Source organism: Palaemon carinicauda, chromosome 38, assembly GCF_036898095.1.
Source record: "Palaemon carinicauda isolate YSFRI2023 chromosome 38, ASM3689809v2, whole genome shotgun sequence".
Taxonomy (NCBI): domain Eukaryota; kingdom Metazoa; phylum Arthropoda; class Malacostraca; order Decapoda; family Palaemonidae; genus Palaemon; species Palaemon carinicauda.
This window is the reverse complement of record NC_090762.1, coordinates 62,575,777-62,591,608: the sequence shown is the minus strand read 5'-3', so window position 1 is coordinate 62,591,608 and position 15,832 is coordinate 62,575,777. Positions and strand designations below refer to the sequence as shown.

The window sequence follows — 15,832 nt, the reverse complement described above, 5'->3', positions numbered from 1 at the left end:
TCATGAGGTATTGGTGACGTAACAAAGTATTCATTCATACTCAGGATGCACAAGGGAAATGAATCTTACCTGCACAAGGGTGAGGTCAGCTATGCTTCGGTCTTGCAGAGCTGTTTCCTCAGGGGGGGAGAAGGGGAAAGAAAAAAGTGAGCCAGACATTCTTTTCATTCACCCTAGACTAACCCAGGTAACCTCAGCCCTCAACCCTCTGCTACTTGTCCATCAAGGAGCCTGAGGCATTAGATAACTTGTTGTGCGGCCACCACAGGACCAATGGAGAAGGTTTCCATGCTCCTGTGGGTTACGTCTTTCAGGTAGTGGGCTGTGAAGGTTGTCTGACGCTTCCACACGCCCATTTGCAATACCTGTGCCACAGAAAAATTCTTCTTGAACGCCAGACGTTGCAATGCCTCTGACGTCATGGGGTCTGGGTCGGTTGGACAGAGGAGGATCTGGATATAGAGCGTATTCAATTACTTTCCTTAACCAGGACGAAATCGTATTCCTCGTGACCCTCCTCTTGACCTTCCCCGTGCTGACAAAAAGTGCTCGTACATGGGGGCGAGCTTTTCTGTTCTTTTTAAGTAACACCTTAGACTCCTTACTGGACATAGTAACAGTTGGTCTGGATCTTCGGTTACAGAACGAACTCTATCCGAAATGGGCCGAACCTTGAGTCCGGCACACCCGGATTTTGAGTCTTAGCTACAAACTCAGGGACGTAGTTGAGGATTACTTCCCCCCATCTCCTAAAGTGGGAGACATCAGTAGATAGACCGTGAAGTTCGCTGACTCTCTTGGCCGAAGCCAGAGCGAGTAGGAACACCGTCTTCCACGTGAGGTGGCGATCTGAGGCCTGGCGTAGTGCTTCATAGGGGAAGCCCTTTGGAGACCTGAGGACCCGAATCACGTACCAAGGGGGAGGTCCTAGCTCTGCCTGGGGATAAGTAAGCTCGTAACTGCGCATGAGCAAAGAAATATAGACTCGTTTCAGTCTAAAGGCGAGACTCAAGGCTGAGCGGTAGCCTTTAACTGCCGAGACCGAGAGAAGCATTTCTTCCCGAAGGTGTACAAGAAACTCCGCTATAGTTGGAACAGAGGCATCGAGGGGAGAGATACCCCTTCCACGACACCAACCACAGAAAACAGACCACTTCGCCTGGTAGACTGCCTCTGTAGATCTCCTGAGGTGTTCAGCCATTCTTTTCGCAACCGGTTGCCAAAAGCCTCTCTGTGTGAGGTGGTGCTGGATAGTCTCCAGGAGTGAAGTCGAAGCGAGGCTACAGCTTTGTGGAAGATGTTGGCATGTGGTTGTTTGAGGAGGTCGTGCTGTGGAGGAAGCTCCCTCGGGATATCCGTGAGGAGATGCAGAAGGTCCGGGAACCATTCTGCGTGATGCCATAGTGGAGCAATGAGGGTCATTTGCAAATTGTTGCTTGCTTGTACCTGGTTGAGGACTTTAATCATCAGACAGAACGGGGGAAACGCATAAGCGTCAAGGTTTATCCACCATTCTTGAAAAGCATCTTGCCTAAGAGCTTAGGGATCCGGGACTGGGGAGCACTACAACGGGAGCCTGAAATTAATGGCCGTTGCGAACAGATCCACAGTCGGGGAACCCCACACAGTCAGGACTTTGTTGGCTATCAGAGGATTCAAAGACCACTCGGTGCCAACTATTTGAGTCGCTCTGCTCAGCTTGTCTGCTAGCACATTCCACTTGCCTGGAATGAAGCGAGTTGATTAGAGTCACAGAGATGTCCTCTGCCCATCTGAGTATCTCTACTGCAAGATGGCACAGCTGCCGCAAAAAGGTACCACCCTGTTTGCTTAGATAAGCTACTACCGTGGTGTTGTCACTCATCAGCACCACAGAGTGCCCCGCCAGGACCTGGTGGAACTCTTTGAGGGCCAGAAAGGCTGCCCTCATCTCTAAGAGATTTATGTGCTGGTACCTTTCTGATTCGAACCATGGGCCAGAGATGTAATGGTGCAGCACGTGAGCCCCCCACCCTTCTTTTGATGCATTCAAAAAAAAGCATCAATTCCGGGGGAGAGATGAGAAGATCGACCCCTTTGTAGAGGTTCGGCTCCACCAGCCACCACCTGAGGTCCGACTGTTCCTCTATCCCTATGCAGACTAGGTGATCCCGGGAATCAGAGTGTTGGTTCCACTGGGATTTTAGTCGCCACTGGAGGAATCTCATCCTGAGGCGACTGTTGGGGGGACCAGTCAGGTCAGGGAAGAGAGGTGACCGAGAAGGCGAAGCCAATACTGCGCCGGGAGCTATTCCCGACTGAGGAAGACCTGTGCTATCTCCCTCAGTCTCTGGATCCTTTCGTCTGATGGAAACACTTTGTGCCTTAGGGTATCTAATCGCATGCCTAGGTTTACCACGATCCCCAGATCCTGGCAAAACCTTAGAAGCTTGTCTCAGTGACGGAGAAGGGCCGCCTCCAAGTCTGCCAGAATCAGCCGGTCGTCTAAGTATCTTAGGAGACGGATGCCGACTCTGTGAGCCCAAGATGATACTAGGGCAAATACTCTCGTGAATACCTGGGGTGCTGTGGAAAGACCGAAACACAGTACCCTGAACTGGTAATGCTTCCGATTGAACATGAATCTCAGATACTTCCTGGAAGACAGGTGAACTGGGATCCGGAAGTATGCATCCTTCAGATCTAGAGTGCACGTGGAGTCCAGAGGTCTTATCGCTTGTCTACCTGTGTCGGCCGACTCCATCCTGAAAGGTGTCTTCAACAAACCTGTTCAGGGCCGAGAGGTCGATGACCTGTCTCCAGCCTCCAGACGGCTTTTTCACAAGAAAGAGTCGACTGTAGAAGCCTGGGGACCCCTCAAGGACCTCCTGGAGAGCATCCTTCTCCAACATGGACTGGACTTCTGCCCCGAGGGCAAACTTCTGTGCGGATCCCTTCGCACAGGAGTTCGATGGAATCGGCACTCGAGTCAGTGGAGGGAGAGCACGCCTGAACGGGATATGATACCCTGAACAAATCACTTCGACCTTCCAGGGTTCGGCCAGCGGCTTTGCAGGCATCCCCCCACACGTAGGCAAATGGGAGGATTGACTGTTTTATTGGGACCGGCCTCGGCCAGATCCCTTCTTACCCTTTCCTCCACGAAATTACTTTTTGCTGTGAATGCCTGCTTTGCACCCTTTTTACCCTGCTGTTTTGGGGGTCTAGCCCTTTACGGCTACGGGTATTGCTGTGCTTTCCGCTGTGGCTGAGAGGGGTAATGTCTAGCTGTTAAAACCTTTTGGATGAGGGAGTCCTGACTGGACTTCCTCCACCTCTCTGCCACCCGCTCGACATCCTCGGGATGGAAAAAAGAATTGCCCTCGAAAGGGGCATTTGTCAGTCTCGCTACTTCGGCCTGAGGGAAATGTCTATAGAGCTTGCCTATGACGGCATATCTCTTCAGGATAGTGTTGGCCCAAAGGTTCACTACCTGATGGGAGAGGAACTCGATGGCCCGAGTGCCAGACAATAGGAAAGTCTCCAAGACTTCCTGGAGGACTACCAAGACAGGTCTTTAGACCGCATCAGTTGTCCTAAAGATCCTAACCAGAAATCCAGCCACGAAGTACCTGCATAGCGTACTTCGCCACCTGTTCCTGGTTTAGGATTTCAGAGGACAAAAGGAGACGAAGTCCCGTAAGTTTCTCGAAGGGGGTGGCCTTCGAGAGTGCCTCTATAGAGTGGTCGAGAGGCAACGTTGGAAGAGATTCCCCGAGGATCTCGTAGAACCTCCTCTGAAACACATACGGAGGAGGTAGGAGCTTGGAGGACGAGTTTGAGCGGAGAGAAGATGTGGACCCAGTTGCATGGGACACTGCCTTCTGTTTGGCTTCAACCTCTTTGACCAGGGTAGAGCTGCATTGGTCCTATGAGGTTTCTGAGTGCCATAGAACTGGTTAAGGACTGTTTCTTTTCCATCCAGAGGGGCTGCCGATGGATCTGGAAGTACATTGATGGAACGGATGCAGGCTAAAACCTGCCAGAAGGCGTGTTCCGACTCCTTCCTCTCATCCTCTGTAAGCTTATGGCTGACGGCTGCTGGCAGAGCGTCGTCCTCGAGATCGCTCTGCCCTTCCACGTCCGAGATCTCATCCATAGGAGCCCGGCGTGGGTCGAAGTCGTCAACTGTATAGACTGGGGATAGGGAGACTACCGGAGAGGTGCTCCCTTCCGGCTGCCTGGGAGGCAATGAGGAAGGAAGCCTGGCCGAGGATTTGGGGATGGTGAACAAATCCTTCGGTTCCCTCCAACGAAGCCGGAGGTCCTCTGTCCCCAAGGGCCTAGAGGACTACGTCGGCTTACGGGTGAAATGTAAGACCATTGCCGTACGGGGTGAATCCCGTCCGGTCGCAGGTCGTGCCTCCTTAGACACCATGTCGACCGATAAAGGACGGAAGGAGTCTTCATAGGAAGTAACCCTATCCTCCTTGGGGGGTGAAGGACGAATCCTTTACCCTTTCCCTATTGGCCTAGCCTGTGGCGTCTTGAACTGCAGGGGGGGTACCCTGAGGTTTATGCCTAATCTCCTCCAGAGGTCTTTTGCGAGGGGATGACTGTCTCCCCTTGCCTGAAGGACCCGCCTCTGCGGGAACTTCCGAACTCCTCCTAGAATCGGAGGGAGGAGAGGACCCTGTGAAGAGAGGAGGCGACAAGGGAATCCTAGGTGTGTCACCCAAGGACTGGGAGCGGGGAACGACTCCCTTCATGTCTTGGAGCATTGTATTGAATAAGGTGCTGAGCCACGGGGGGGGTCACGGTCTCCTAAGGAACTAAGGGGAAGGTCCTTAGGAAAGAACTGCTCCCTGGGTTTAGGAACCTAGGCAGGTTTCCTAACCCCCTTGTCTGATGGAGGCTTCCCTACAGGCAAGAATGACACAGGCCTACCCTTAGGGATAGGGTCTGGGCTTGGTCGCGCAGGCGACTGTTGTCTGTGTTGAGGCCTAAGTGGCTCGAGAGACTGATTGTGAGCGCCAAGACGATCATGCGCCCTTGCGCCAAACTGTTGGTAGGCGGAAGGGAACTCATGCGCGCACCTTTTTCGCGCTCGTGGAGCGCATGAGGTTGTTGGCGCACCTGGCGCGCATAAGGTTGCTCACGTGCATGGTGGGCAATGTCTTGTTCGCACGCGCATGGTGGGCAATGTCTTGTTCGCACGCATGGCGCGCAGCAGGATGTTCGACCACATGGCGAGCAACAGGATGTTCGCGCATATGGCGCGCCACAGGCTCAACCCGCGAGCCATTTTCGCCATTTTGTTTGCTCACGCCAAGACGGTCGTGCGCGTCAAGTAAGCCGTGCACGCGAGAGCCCTCAGGTTGGCGAGAAAACTCACTGCTATGCTCACCCGAAGGTTCACGATAGCTTGTGTTGTGTGAGCGCGAACGATCAACACAACGAGAGTTTGAAAACTCTGTCATAAAAAGAATGACTCTGGTCACGAGAACCCGAAAGTTCAGCGTGCACTGTGTTGCGCGAACCCGAAGGATCAATGCAATGAGAACCCGGAATTTCTCTGTCACGATACACCGAAGTGTTAGCGCGACTAGAGTTACGAGAGCCCAAGGGTTCAGCGTAACACAGGTTACGAGACCCGGAAGGGTCAACGTAACTAGGAATCGAGGTTCCTCTGTCACGAGATCCCGAAGGATCAACGTAACTGAAAGTACGAGAACCCAGAGGTTCAACGTTACGAGAACCCAGAGGTTCAACGTTACGAGAACGTGAGGGTTCAGCGTAACAAAAACCCAAAGGTTTCAAGTCGCGAGAGCCCGAAGGTTCAGCGCGACGGACACCAGAAGGACTCCTGCTGTCATGAGAACCCGCAGGATCAACATGACGAGAGCCAGAAGGCTCACGATCACGCCAGCCCAAAGGGTGATCGTCACGAGACCCCGAAGGGTCAACGTGAGGAGAACCAGCAGGTTCAAAAAGATGTCTCCTCACACCCCGAGGAGGAGAACGTCCGGAGTGGAGAGGGGTTACCCACCCCTCCACTCAACGAACCTTCGGAGAGGAACGTTCAACAGACTCCGCCCGAGGGGGAGACTGATTAAGGTCAACAGATAATTCCTCCGCAGGGGGAGGAGAGTTCGCCCGAAGGAGAACTACGCTTATAACAAGGTTCTCTTTCCGCCCCTGGGGGAGAACCTAAAGCGTAAGGAGATTGCCGATGCACAGAGGCAATCTTCTCTCGTGAATGAGAGATATGTTCCCCCAAGGGGAAGCTTGCCTTAGAGAGAGTCCTGCCAAAGCCCCTGGTGGGTTAGCTAATTCCTTGGCGTCGGAACCAGACTCTCGGCCTGACCGACGGGCAACAGCGCCTGCGCCCAGAAGAGGAGGATCGACCTCCACAGAGGAAGGAGATGACTGCCTTCTCTCTGCTCCCCTTTGGAGGAGTTCGAGGAGAACCTCCTTCGTAGGGGGACCATCAATGCCCAGCTATGGCCATAAAGACACAAGGTCTGGAAAAGAACAGGCGCTCCCTGAGGGAAGAGAAGGAGCCGACACCCTCGTCTATCCCACAGGGTTGACCTGGAGTCACAAGCCCTGCGCTACTGCTGGTCGAGGATTAGCTTCGAAAGAGAAGATTCGCGTTTAGACTACTACTTCTTCTTCTTACGCGCAAACCTCTCCCACTGGGAGGCAGGCCACTCCCTACACTCGGAACAGGTGTTCGTCCCGTGAACACCGAGTTCCCCAGCAAGCCGGGCATAAAGGGTGTGAGTCCGTCTCCATGGACGACATGAAGGTGTCGCAGCGGCGGCCTTCAATCCCTGGACGTGTCCGCATAGCGGGACAATAACCATACACACCAAAGAAAAAGGTAAAGTAAAAAAAGTCAAGGCAGTTTGTCAAAAGCAAAAGTGGTTACTCAACCGACAGGTGTGAGTGAGCGGGGTAGCTAGTCTACCCCAACCCCCTCCCGCTAACTAAAATTGTCTTGACTGGTTTTCAGCGTTGCCGTAAGTAATACCCTATAAATAGCAAAGGTTTGTATCTGTGTCGGAACAAACAGAGAATTAATGGCAGTCCAATAACGGCGAAGGGTGAGGAACAGCAACGTCTGAGGAACAGCAACGTCCGTACACATCCAAGCCAAAAGCAAAGTGAGCTAAATCACCGGTGTGCGAGTGGGAGCGGTAGCAAGCTACCCCCGCTAACTAGCGGTGAAGGTAGTTAACCCTAGCTAAATTTTAATGTCTTGTCATTTCAGCTCCGCCGAAAGTAATACCCCTAAATAAATAGCATAGGTTTGTATTCTAGTTATGGAACAACCTTGATATAAGGATCTCAAATGAGAACTTCATTTGGGAACCCCTGAACATAATAGAATATTATACTGTCCGGAGGTAAGTGTGAGGTCTCTCATATTGCCTTGCAGTCCACAAACACTACAATACAGTAAAATTAACAACACTGGTAAAGTCTGTTGGGCTGGTCTAGGATTCTGCTCAATATCTTCTGACAATACATAAAGCAAACCAACTCATAGACTAAAGATAGAAAGGTCATATAAAATTGGTTATCATGGCTGCGTCGACAACCCTTGTAGGGCTAATTACCCTCCAGAATAGCCACTTTAACAGTGAGGACAATAACAATGGTTTTGAAAACGAATACCATAGAAGATAAACAGGAAAAAAGGATTCATAACTGTTCTATTAAGCCTTCCAAGATATCAATTTAAAAATAAAAACAAGCAAAAACAGATATAGTATGCCTGAGTGTTCCCTCAAGAAAGAAAACTCTACTCAAAGGAAGTGGGTTTTGGGTAGGATGTATTATTAAAAACTGATTTGTATTCTAAAAGCAAATTACTTTTCAGACTTGAAATTCGTTAAAAGAGACATAAACCCTCCTACTTCTCGTACTTTACTATCCTCAATGAGCTATTTTCCCTGTTGGAGGACTTGGGCATGTAGCATCCTGATATTCTAACTAGGGTTGTAGCTTAGCAAGTAACAATAATAATAATCTTATGTAGCGAAACTAGTCAGTTTTGTGAAAGAACTGGGTTGATCTTTCCTACCCAGAAATGTCAGCCTCTCAGTCATTTATGCATGCATAGGATCAATGACTCATATAAACCACTCTTAAGTCCAGACGTACAATCCTCATCATTCTTAGTACAGAGAATCATCAGCATAGCCATCTTAGTATTGTACACTTAAGCTGGAATCAAACTAGGCTTTTTTTCCCCGATTATAAGTAGGTCAAGCCCGGGCTTCTCAACAACCGGATCTCAGCATTAGTTTAACTTTGAACAACTTATACGTGCGATTCTCAACAATAAATTTACTGTGGAGAAACACATTCGGTGTCTTCTTCAATTGCACCAAAAACCGACGACTTAGTCTCGAAAATTTTTGGGTGATCAATCTACTCTGAATTAGTTTTAATTCTTTCTCACTACCTTGTTTCAAGTATTGTTCTTCTGTCTGGTCTACAGCTGCTGATTCCCATCTTGATTTGTTGGACATGAACTTTCTTAACCTGATAGATATTCTCTGGCACTGTCGTTCTACTAGTTCATTATGCATGTTGCATATGTTTTTTCATAATTCTGATCATCCATTACATAGATCTTCCCGGACATTTCCATCCTGTTCGTAATACTAGGCATGCAGTTAATTCTAATAGTCAGGCCTTTTCTATCATGAGGCTCATTACTACACCGTATTCTAAAAGTTTTACTTTAACTGGGACCAAGTTGTGGAATGATCCTAATCAGGTACTGTAGTTGAATCCGTAGAACTTCGAAAGTTCAAACTTGCAGCTAATGTTTGTATGTTGAACAGAATAACCTGTGTTTTTAGTTTATATATGAAAATTCTAATTGTTCATTAGTAACTTCATCTATGTCCTTACTTCCTTTCTTAACTGGGCTATTTTTCCCTGTTGGAGCCCTTGGCCTTACAGCATCTTGCTTTGCCAACTAGGGTTGTAGCTTAGCTAGTAGTAGTAATAATAAGAATAATAAACTATTACCGACCATGATCTACAATTTATGCACCAAAGCAGTTAATAAGAACAGACACTATCGAGCTTGGGCTAATCTCGAGCCTCCAACAAATTACCAGGCATGCATTTTTCCAAATAGTATTGTCTGTAACAAGCCTGGTGCAACAATATATTTTGAAGTTTTGCTTACAAAACCTACATTGAATTTGTGCTCATAGCATCTGGAGTTAATGTATTTAAAAACTCATAAAAAATCAAACTACCAACACTAACAGCAAAACCAAATTGTAATCTACATAACCAAAAGTACTTGTACCTTAATTAGAAATGTTTGCATGCTGCTGGGCATATAAAACTCTCATTATCTCACAATAGGCAACTTTATTTTTAGAAAACCTTGGGAACAGGTCTCTTGTGAGTAATACGATCAGCATTCAAGTTCTTCTTCTTTACATAAGACAGATATGGGAACTTGATCTTGGTGTTGTGGAACTGGGTAGTCTGTGGTCGGCGACAGTTAGAGCTCTTGATGGTTTCCACACGCATAATCTGGAATTAGAATATATTGTTATCCCTCAAAACAAATAAAAATGAAAATTTAGGAAATTAGGAGAAATTAGTTAAAATACCACATATTTGTAATCATAATTTGAGGTGTTCACAATAGTAGAGTTTCTAAGGACTGAACAAGGAAAAATCAAAATAACTAGAATGTGCATGTGTTACCTGAATGGAATGTGCTCGTGCACGATGGCGAGCACCCATATCACGGTAGCACTGTGTGACAGCTCCTGATGAAGTCAGGTCACGGTATTCACGGTACATGTTGTGGGTACCAGAACGTGAATCGTAACGCAGCCAGATGCCAATGTTCTTCACTACAAGAGGTTTCTTTTCAAACACCTGAAAAATTTGATAAATAATCATAGGGGTGTATAACCATATTTCCCTTGACCTAACTTTAAAAATATCAAATACATAGGTTTTCTTGTTTTAAAGACATTTATTCACAAATATTAAAGAAAGAATTAAAGACTTGCATACTTACTCTCTGAATGGAAACAATTTCTCCGCTGGACTTCTTCATTTTCTTGAGCTTGGAAAGGAAATACCAGAAACGAGATTTGGCAGTTACTCTATCTGGTGCGAAAATACGCATCTTATATAGTTGAGGTGTTGGGTCTGCCTCTGACGGCAGTTTCCTACCAATCACATTGTATTCTTTAAGCTGAAAACAAAAGGAAAACCGAGTCAATGGCATAATTTTTTTTTTTTGGTCTCACTCTCCCAGCAGTATTTATCATTATCATCTTTTAGAACTGAATACTGTGCAGTATACAGTATCCTAACGAGAGCTTGAACTCATGTTTACTTTGTACTCAAAATAATGCAGAATCTAATACACAGTGTATATACAGTCATACCTCTTACACGAAAGCATCTGCTTACAAAATTTTCACGCTGCGAAAAGAGATGCTAATATTATGATGATTTTGCGAAGTTTCTTGTTAGGAAAAGGGATTTGTCAGCCACACCGAGAATAGAAGTCACCCATTAAAAAAAAGTTGGAAGAAAATGTAGCTGTAGTCTATAGTAGGGGTAACTATTATAGTAAAGTACATGTGGTACTGCATATTTTGTATATGTACAGTATTGAACTATTTGTCACTTATTACATTGTTCTAATTACTACTTAATTTACAGGTATTAATAGTTAGTTTAGGTTTATTGAATGGTTCAAATGCATTTGGCTGTGCAGTATTTCATTGTGATTATACTGTAGCTTTATAATAAGATTTCATGTGGTGTTTTGTAGGGTTTGGGACGAATTAGGTGATTTACATGTAACATGTGAATCACAACACGAAAAATTCATGGTTACAAAAGCTACTCCAGAACGAATTAATTCCGTGGTGTGAGGCATTACTATATGAAATTGAAGCAAGTACAGTATAGAAATTAATAGCTTTTGACCTAACTCGTATTTGGATTCAACAAAGAGATATGATGAAAAGTTCCTAACACAAACAAACAATACAGAATATGAGGGAAATGAGGGTGAAATCCAAGAGATGCAATAGTATTTACAGAACTATACCAACCAATAAACAAACTAAAAACCCAAGATATTAGTAAACACAATCGAACCACAATTGATGAAACTGTAAAAAAGAGCATCACGTTAATGAAAAGACGACTTGGAACAAGGCATCAACAGACATTTGAAAAGGATAAAAATGTAAATGTCACCAAAAAGATATGGAGAATACAAACTGAAGAGGATTTTTATACAATGCAATACAATAGTTATAAGGAATAACTTTGCTCGTAGAAATGAAATACTTGAGCCAGTAAAAAAAAAAAAAAAAAAAAAAAAAAACCTGGACTTTCAACCACGCAGAGCAGGCAGGTCTTAGAAGAGGGTACAGTATTCAATTGACGCTATCTCCATTTAATTAACCAGATAATGTAAAAATCAAGAGCATAACAAACCACTGTATGGCATTTAAACTATGAGAAAGCTTTAGATTTTCAAAAATTTCAGCAGTAATGAAAGCAAATCAAAGACAAAGAATAGATGAATCTTTATGTGAGAACACGAAGATATCTACTGTATAGGGGAAGTTCTGTTCAGCAATTCTAAAACTATTTGTAGTAAGTGAACATGATAAGCATTAAATTATGGGTAGTTTAAGTAAAGATGTTAAATTTTGGGTATTTCAAGAGTATTATGTAATGGATAAATTTCAAGTTAGCTTACTAGAGTATTATCAAATCAATTAAATTTATATCAAAATAAGTTTATATTAGTATTACATTAACGTATGCTTAAGGAAAAAAATAAAGTAGAATGTTTGATTCTCTAATCCTGGGTCCATATCACTATACTGTGATTTAATCCATTACATTCATGTCTTTCCAAGGAAATGCCTAAATAATCAAGCATAGGAGGATTAATTAATACTGTATACTGCATAAAGCAAGCACTGTCATTTATTTCATGTACAGTAAATTCTATCTAGCACAGCTTAATTTTCTTCTTGAGTTTTTATTTCAACTTTTGTACAATGCTAAAGAATTATGAACATGACTTTTGATAATCTTTGCTTAGACCAATACTGTATGTACGAGTATGATGCAGTCTTTCAGATGGAACAGAATCAACCATTCTTCCGACATTCACCAATTCTTCTACAGATCTACATCTTTACAGGAACTTCCATATTTCCATCAGCAAACATCGTATTGCTGATCATTCTTGTGTCAAACTTTACAGGAACTTCCATATTTCCATCAGCAAACATCGTATTGCTGATCATTCTTGTGTCAAACGTGTTAACATGGATAATGAAAAGCAAAATATGCTATCTAGGAGGTAAATATGTGATGTATTACTAGTTTTAGAAAATTATGAGGATATGCACTAAGCTACCTAACATAATTCACCGTGTCCTTACATATTGGACAGGGAGGAATTCATCAATGCTCAGGTATAGAAAAATATTAAATCTCCCATTAACCGCACCTAAAATTACATAATACAGTATATACAGTAGGTCAAGTTTCCAGGCCATGGAAAGAAATCAAATTCTTTTTTTTAATTTTGTAATGGTTGATTTGAATTAATGGCTACAGTAGCGATACAGTGGATAATGAACTAAACCATAAGAGGGTAAACCAAGTGACTGGTTCAGACTATCAAGTGTGCTGTAGATATCCTAACACTAAAGTCAGTAAATTGAGTTTTATCAAAAGACTAGGCCACCTTCATATCGGATGGAGACAATCTTGTAGATTTAGTATGCTTATAAAAAATTATGAAAGAATAGAGGTCTCAAAGATGGTACGTAAGATTTTTTTTTAAATTGAACATCTTTCATCATTAGAAACTGCTCCTTCTATTTAATAGAAAGTGGTATTGACCGCAAAAAACAGGGAAACAGTAAAGAACGGAGTTATAATGTAAACACCCTTTTGGTAACGGCATTGGGGTGTATCCTGCGAACCCTTTCAGTAATGCCACTGGGGTATATAGAATGAATATCAACCTCAAAATCTGTCTCTTTTCTTCCCCCCTCGCCCCCACCACTCCGCAGTTAGCCGCTATCATGTCTCGAAGGTAAGAACTCGAGCAAATCTCAATTCAATGCATATCACAGTAATCATTTAGCATATTTTGCGAGTGTATGTAAAGTAAGTTTATGCTATATGGCATAGAAATTAAAAATACGTTATTCCCATTGTTCTTAACATTGATTTGGGTGTTTTAAGAGGGTAGGAACGTATTACATTTTTTCAGTTATTTTACATAGGAAAAACTAACTTCAGATACGAGAAAATTGACGTAAGAGCTCGGTCCAGGAACGAATTATTCTCGCATGTCTAGGTATTACAGTATAGTGTTCTGCAGAACATGCGCCTATCCAACGCCCCCCCCCCCCCAAAAAAAAATGGCAGCAGGGTTATGTATCACAATACCCATGCCTCATAACTCTGCAATTTTCAATCCAATCTCTATTAATCCAGCAGTCTAAGGGGGGACAAAATAGATAAAGACCTGGCTTATCTATAGGTTAGGTTGTGATGTGTAGGTTAGATGGTGCCCCTGCACATGCTCCTGTCCGTCGTTATAAATAGGCTCCAATAATCTTTCAGCATAAGATAATGTAACCCAAACCCTCCAATGATTATGATTTCAGTTACATGGAGTCATGTAGGTAAAGATACATTTGTTTCGGTTAATGTAACTTAAGGGGCCAAAAAGTTCTTTGGGACAAGTGTAAGCTTTCTTATTATTTGTAAAATCAAAATCAATATCAATATGGTGTTAAATTGCCATGAGTGAAGCGAGTTGGGAAGAAATTATAGTAAGTTAAGAATTTAGCAGTCTAAGCAGAGTAGGGGGGAGCCGTTAGACTAGGAAGTCTGTAAGGACACTTGTAGGTTAGGTTAAGTGGTGCTCCTATATTCAGTTTAGTTCAGTTGTTGGGCAGAGGGATTCGCCTTTCCATCGGATTTTGTAGTACTTTGGCCACAGCTACAAATGACTATAAAATGCAGGGATATTTCAATTTTCTATGCGGGCAGAAGGGCACTGGTCATAAACAAAGGCTTCCTTTCTAATTACTTGTCAAATAGATTTTCTTTATGGGGAATATAGTTTACCTTTAACTAAAACATAATGAAACTAGTTTTACGATCTGCGAGATACAATTTAGTGTTATATTACTAGTGAAGCCAGTTAGGAAAAAACTCGGTTGAGACGTAAGTCTTAAGGTAAGCAAAGTTTATGGCTTCTGTTAGGTTAGGTAGTGTTCTTGTTTGTCTCCCTCTAAATTGGGGATTTTCAGTCATAACTGGGAATTTTAAAATTTACAAGTCTTTTAAATGATGTGTTTCTTCAAATTACTTGCACCAGAACAGTTCAAAGTACCAAATAAACACATTCGGTAGACTATTTCTTCAATTTCAATAATGAGCTATAATGTAAGAGGCTTTGTATATCAGTGGCCAGCTGGATCTGTTCATTCAGCATGCATACCAAATGGAAACCAACTTACATGAACTTCCCCCCTTACCTAGTTACCTAACGTGGGTTGCGAACCCCCTTACACTACCGTATTCTTAGTCGGCCGTCATTATTCATACAGGTGGCCGCTATCATACATACAACCTCTTCGGATTGAATAAGGAATATTTATACGAACCCTTTGTATAACAGCGGCCAGTTTCTCACGCGTTAATTTAAAATGGACATCAACTAACCTAACCTTTCCTCCCCTAACCTAGTTAACGCACCCCCATTTATTCTAATTACATACAGGTGGCGCTATTATAAACACACCGCCCATTCCTCACGCATTCATTAAAAATGTGCATCAACCAACCTAAATTTCCCCCCTTACCCTAATCGACAAGCTGTATACAGGTGGCCACTATCATACATACACCCCACAAATTTGAAATGACACACTGCTCTAATATTGGGGACAATAACCAGCTAGTTATTAACCTGTTTGTTTTGCTTAAGGTTTCCCAAATTCTATACCAGAAACAAATTGCTCCATACATTTGACAAGAACTTGGCAGTTTTGACGGTTCCCTCTGGCAAAGTAAGGCTACGTATATTCATGCATTAGTAATACTAAATCAAGTGAGAAAAGCAGAATGCCATAAACGTTATGGTTGATAATCTTAAGAGAAGACAATGTCACCAACATCACAGCATTTGCAATAGAGTCTAGAGCTAAAACCAATTAGGATTCCTAATTTTATTACAGGAACCACCATTGGTATGGGGAAATGTGCTTTCTTTGCAATATATAAAACGGGTAAAACGAACCAATTTCAACCTTGGTCAGCGCAGTGGAAAACCTAGTGGTAAATTATATCGTATAAGATCGTAATCATCCGGTATTTAGAAGTGCAATCTCCCATACAAAAAGACAAATAAGTTAACAGAGATTGTTAATCCTGTATTACAGAAGTAATTTTGGTTGCGAACTTCCATCAAATAAATAGAAAAATTTATTTTCCGACCACAACACCAGGCTCGAGTTTGTACAACTTCAACAAACCTACATTCACTTCATTAAATAACAACACTATTTAACATAAAACACTAACGTATGCTCCTGCTGACACTAAAACAGATTTTGGTTGAGTCTTTCACAATCATTTTAACAGAAATATACAAATATCTTTGATATTTACCACGCCGGATGCCTTCATTTTGTCGGACAGGCGTACCACGAATTAAGAAAGAGACCCGTGGTCGGAAAGAGAAGACAAACTACAGTGAATCATCGTTCATTGCGAGAAAATTGTC

General features: G+C 43.6%; 1 protein-coding gene across 1 annotated transcript; it reads right to left on the bottom strand.

Moving 5' to 3' along the window:
- Positions 1 to 9,364: 9,364 nt before the first annotated feature.
- RpL18A (ribosomal protein L18A) lies at positions 9,365 to 15,832 on the bottom strand. Its single transcript, XM_068361674.1, has 4 exons — positions 15,718 to 15,832; positions 10,052 to 10,231; positions 9,730 to 9,906; positions 9,365 to 9,552 (listed from the first exon to the last, which is right to left on the bottom strand). Exons 1-4 carry the CDS (start codon positions 15,733 to 15,735, stop codon positions 9,391 to 9,393), a joined length of 537 nt encoding a protein of 178 aa, XP_068217775.1. The 5' UTR covers positions 15,736 to 15,832; the 3' UTR covers positions 9,365 to 9,390.

What these genes read in the sequence shown, in the direction of transcription:
- RpL18A (XM_068361674.1), bottom strand. An exon ending in AAATTGTTTCCATTCAGAGA is followed by an intron (nt 9,907 to 10,051) that starts GTAAGTATGCAA and finishes CAAATTTTTCAG; the next exon opens with GTGTTTGAAAAGAAACCTCT. An exon ending in CACGAGCACATTCCATTCAG is followed by an intron (nt 9,553 to 9,729) that starts GTAACACATGCA and finishes TTCTAATTCCAG; the next exon opens with ATTATGCGTGTGGAAACCAT.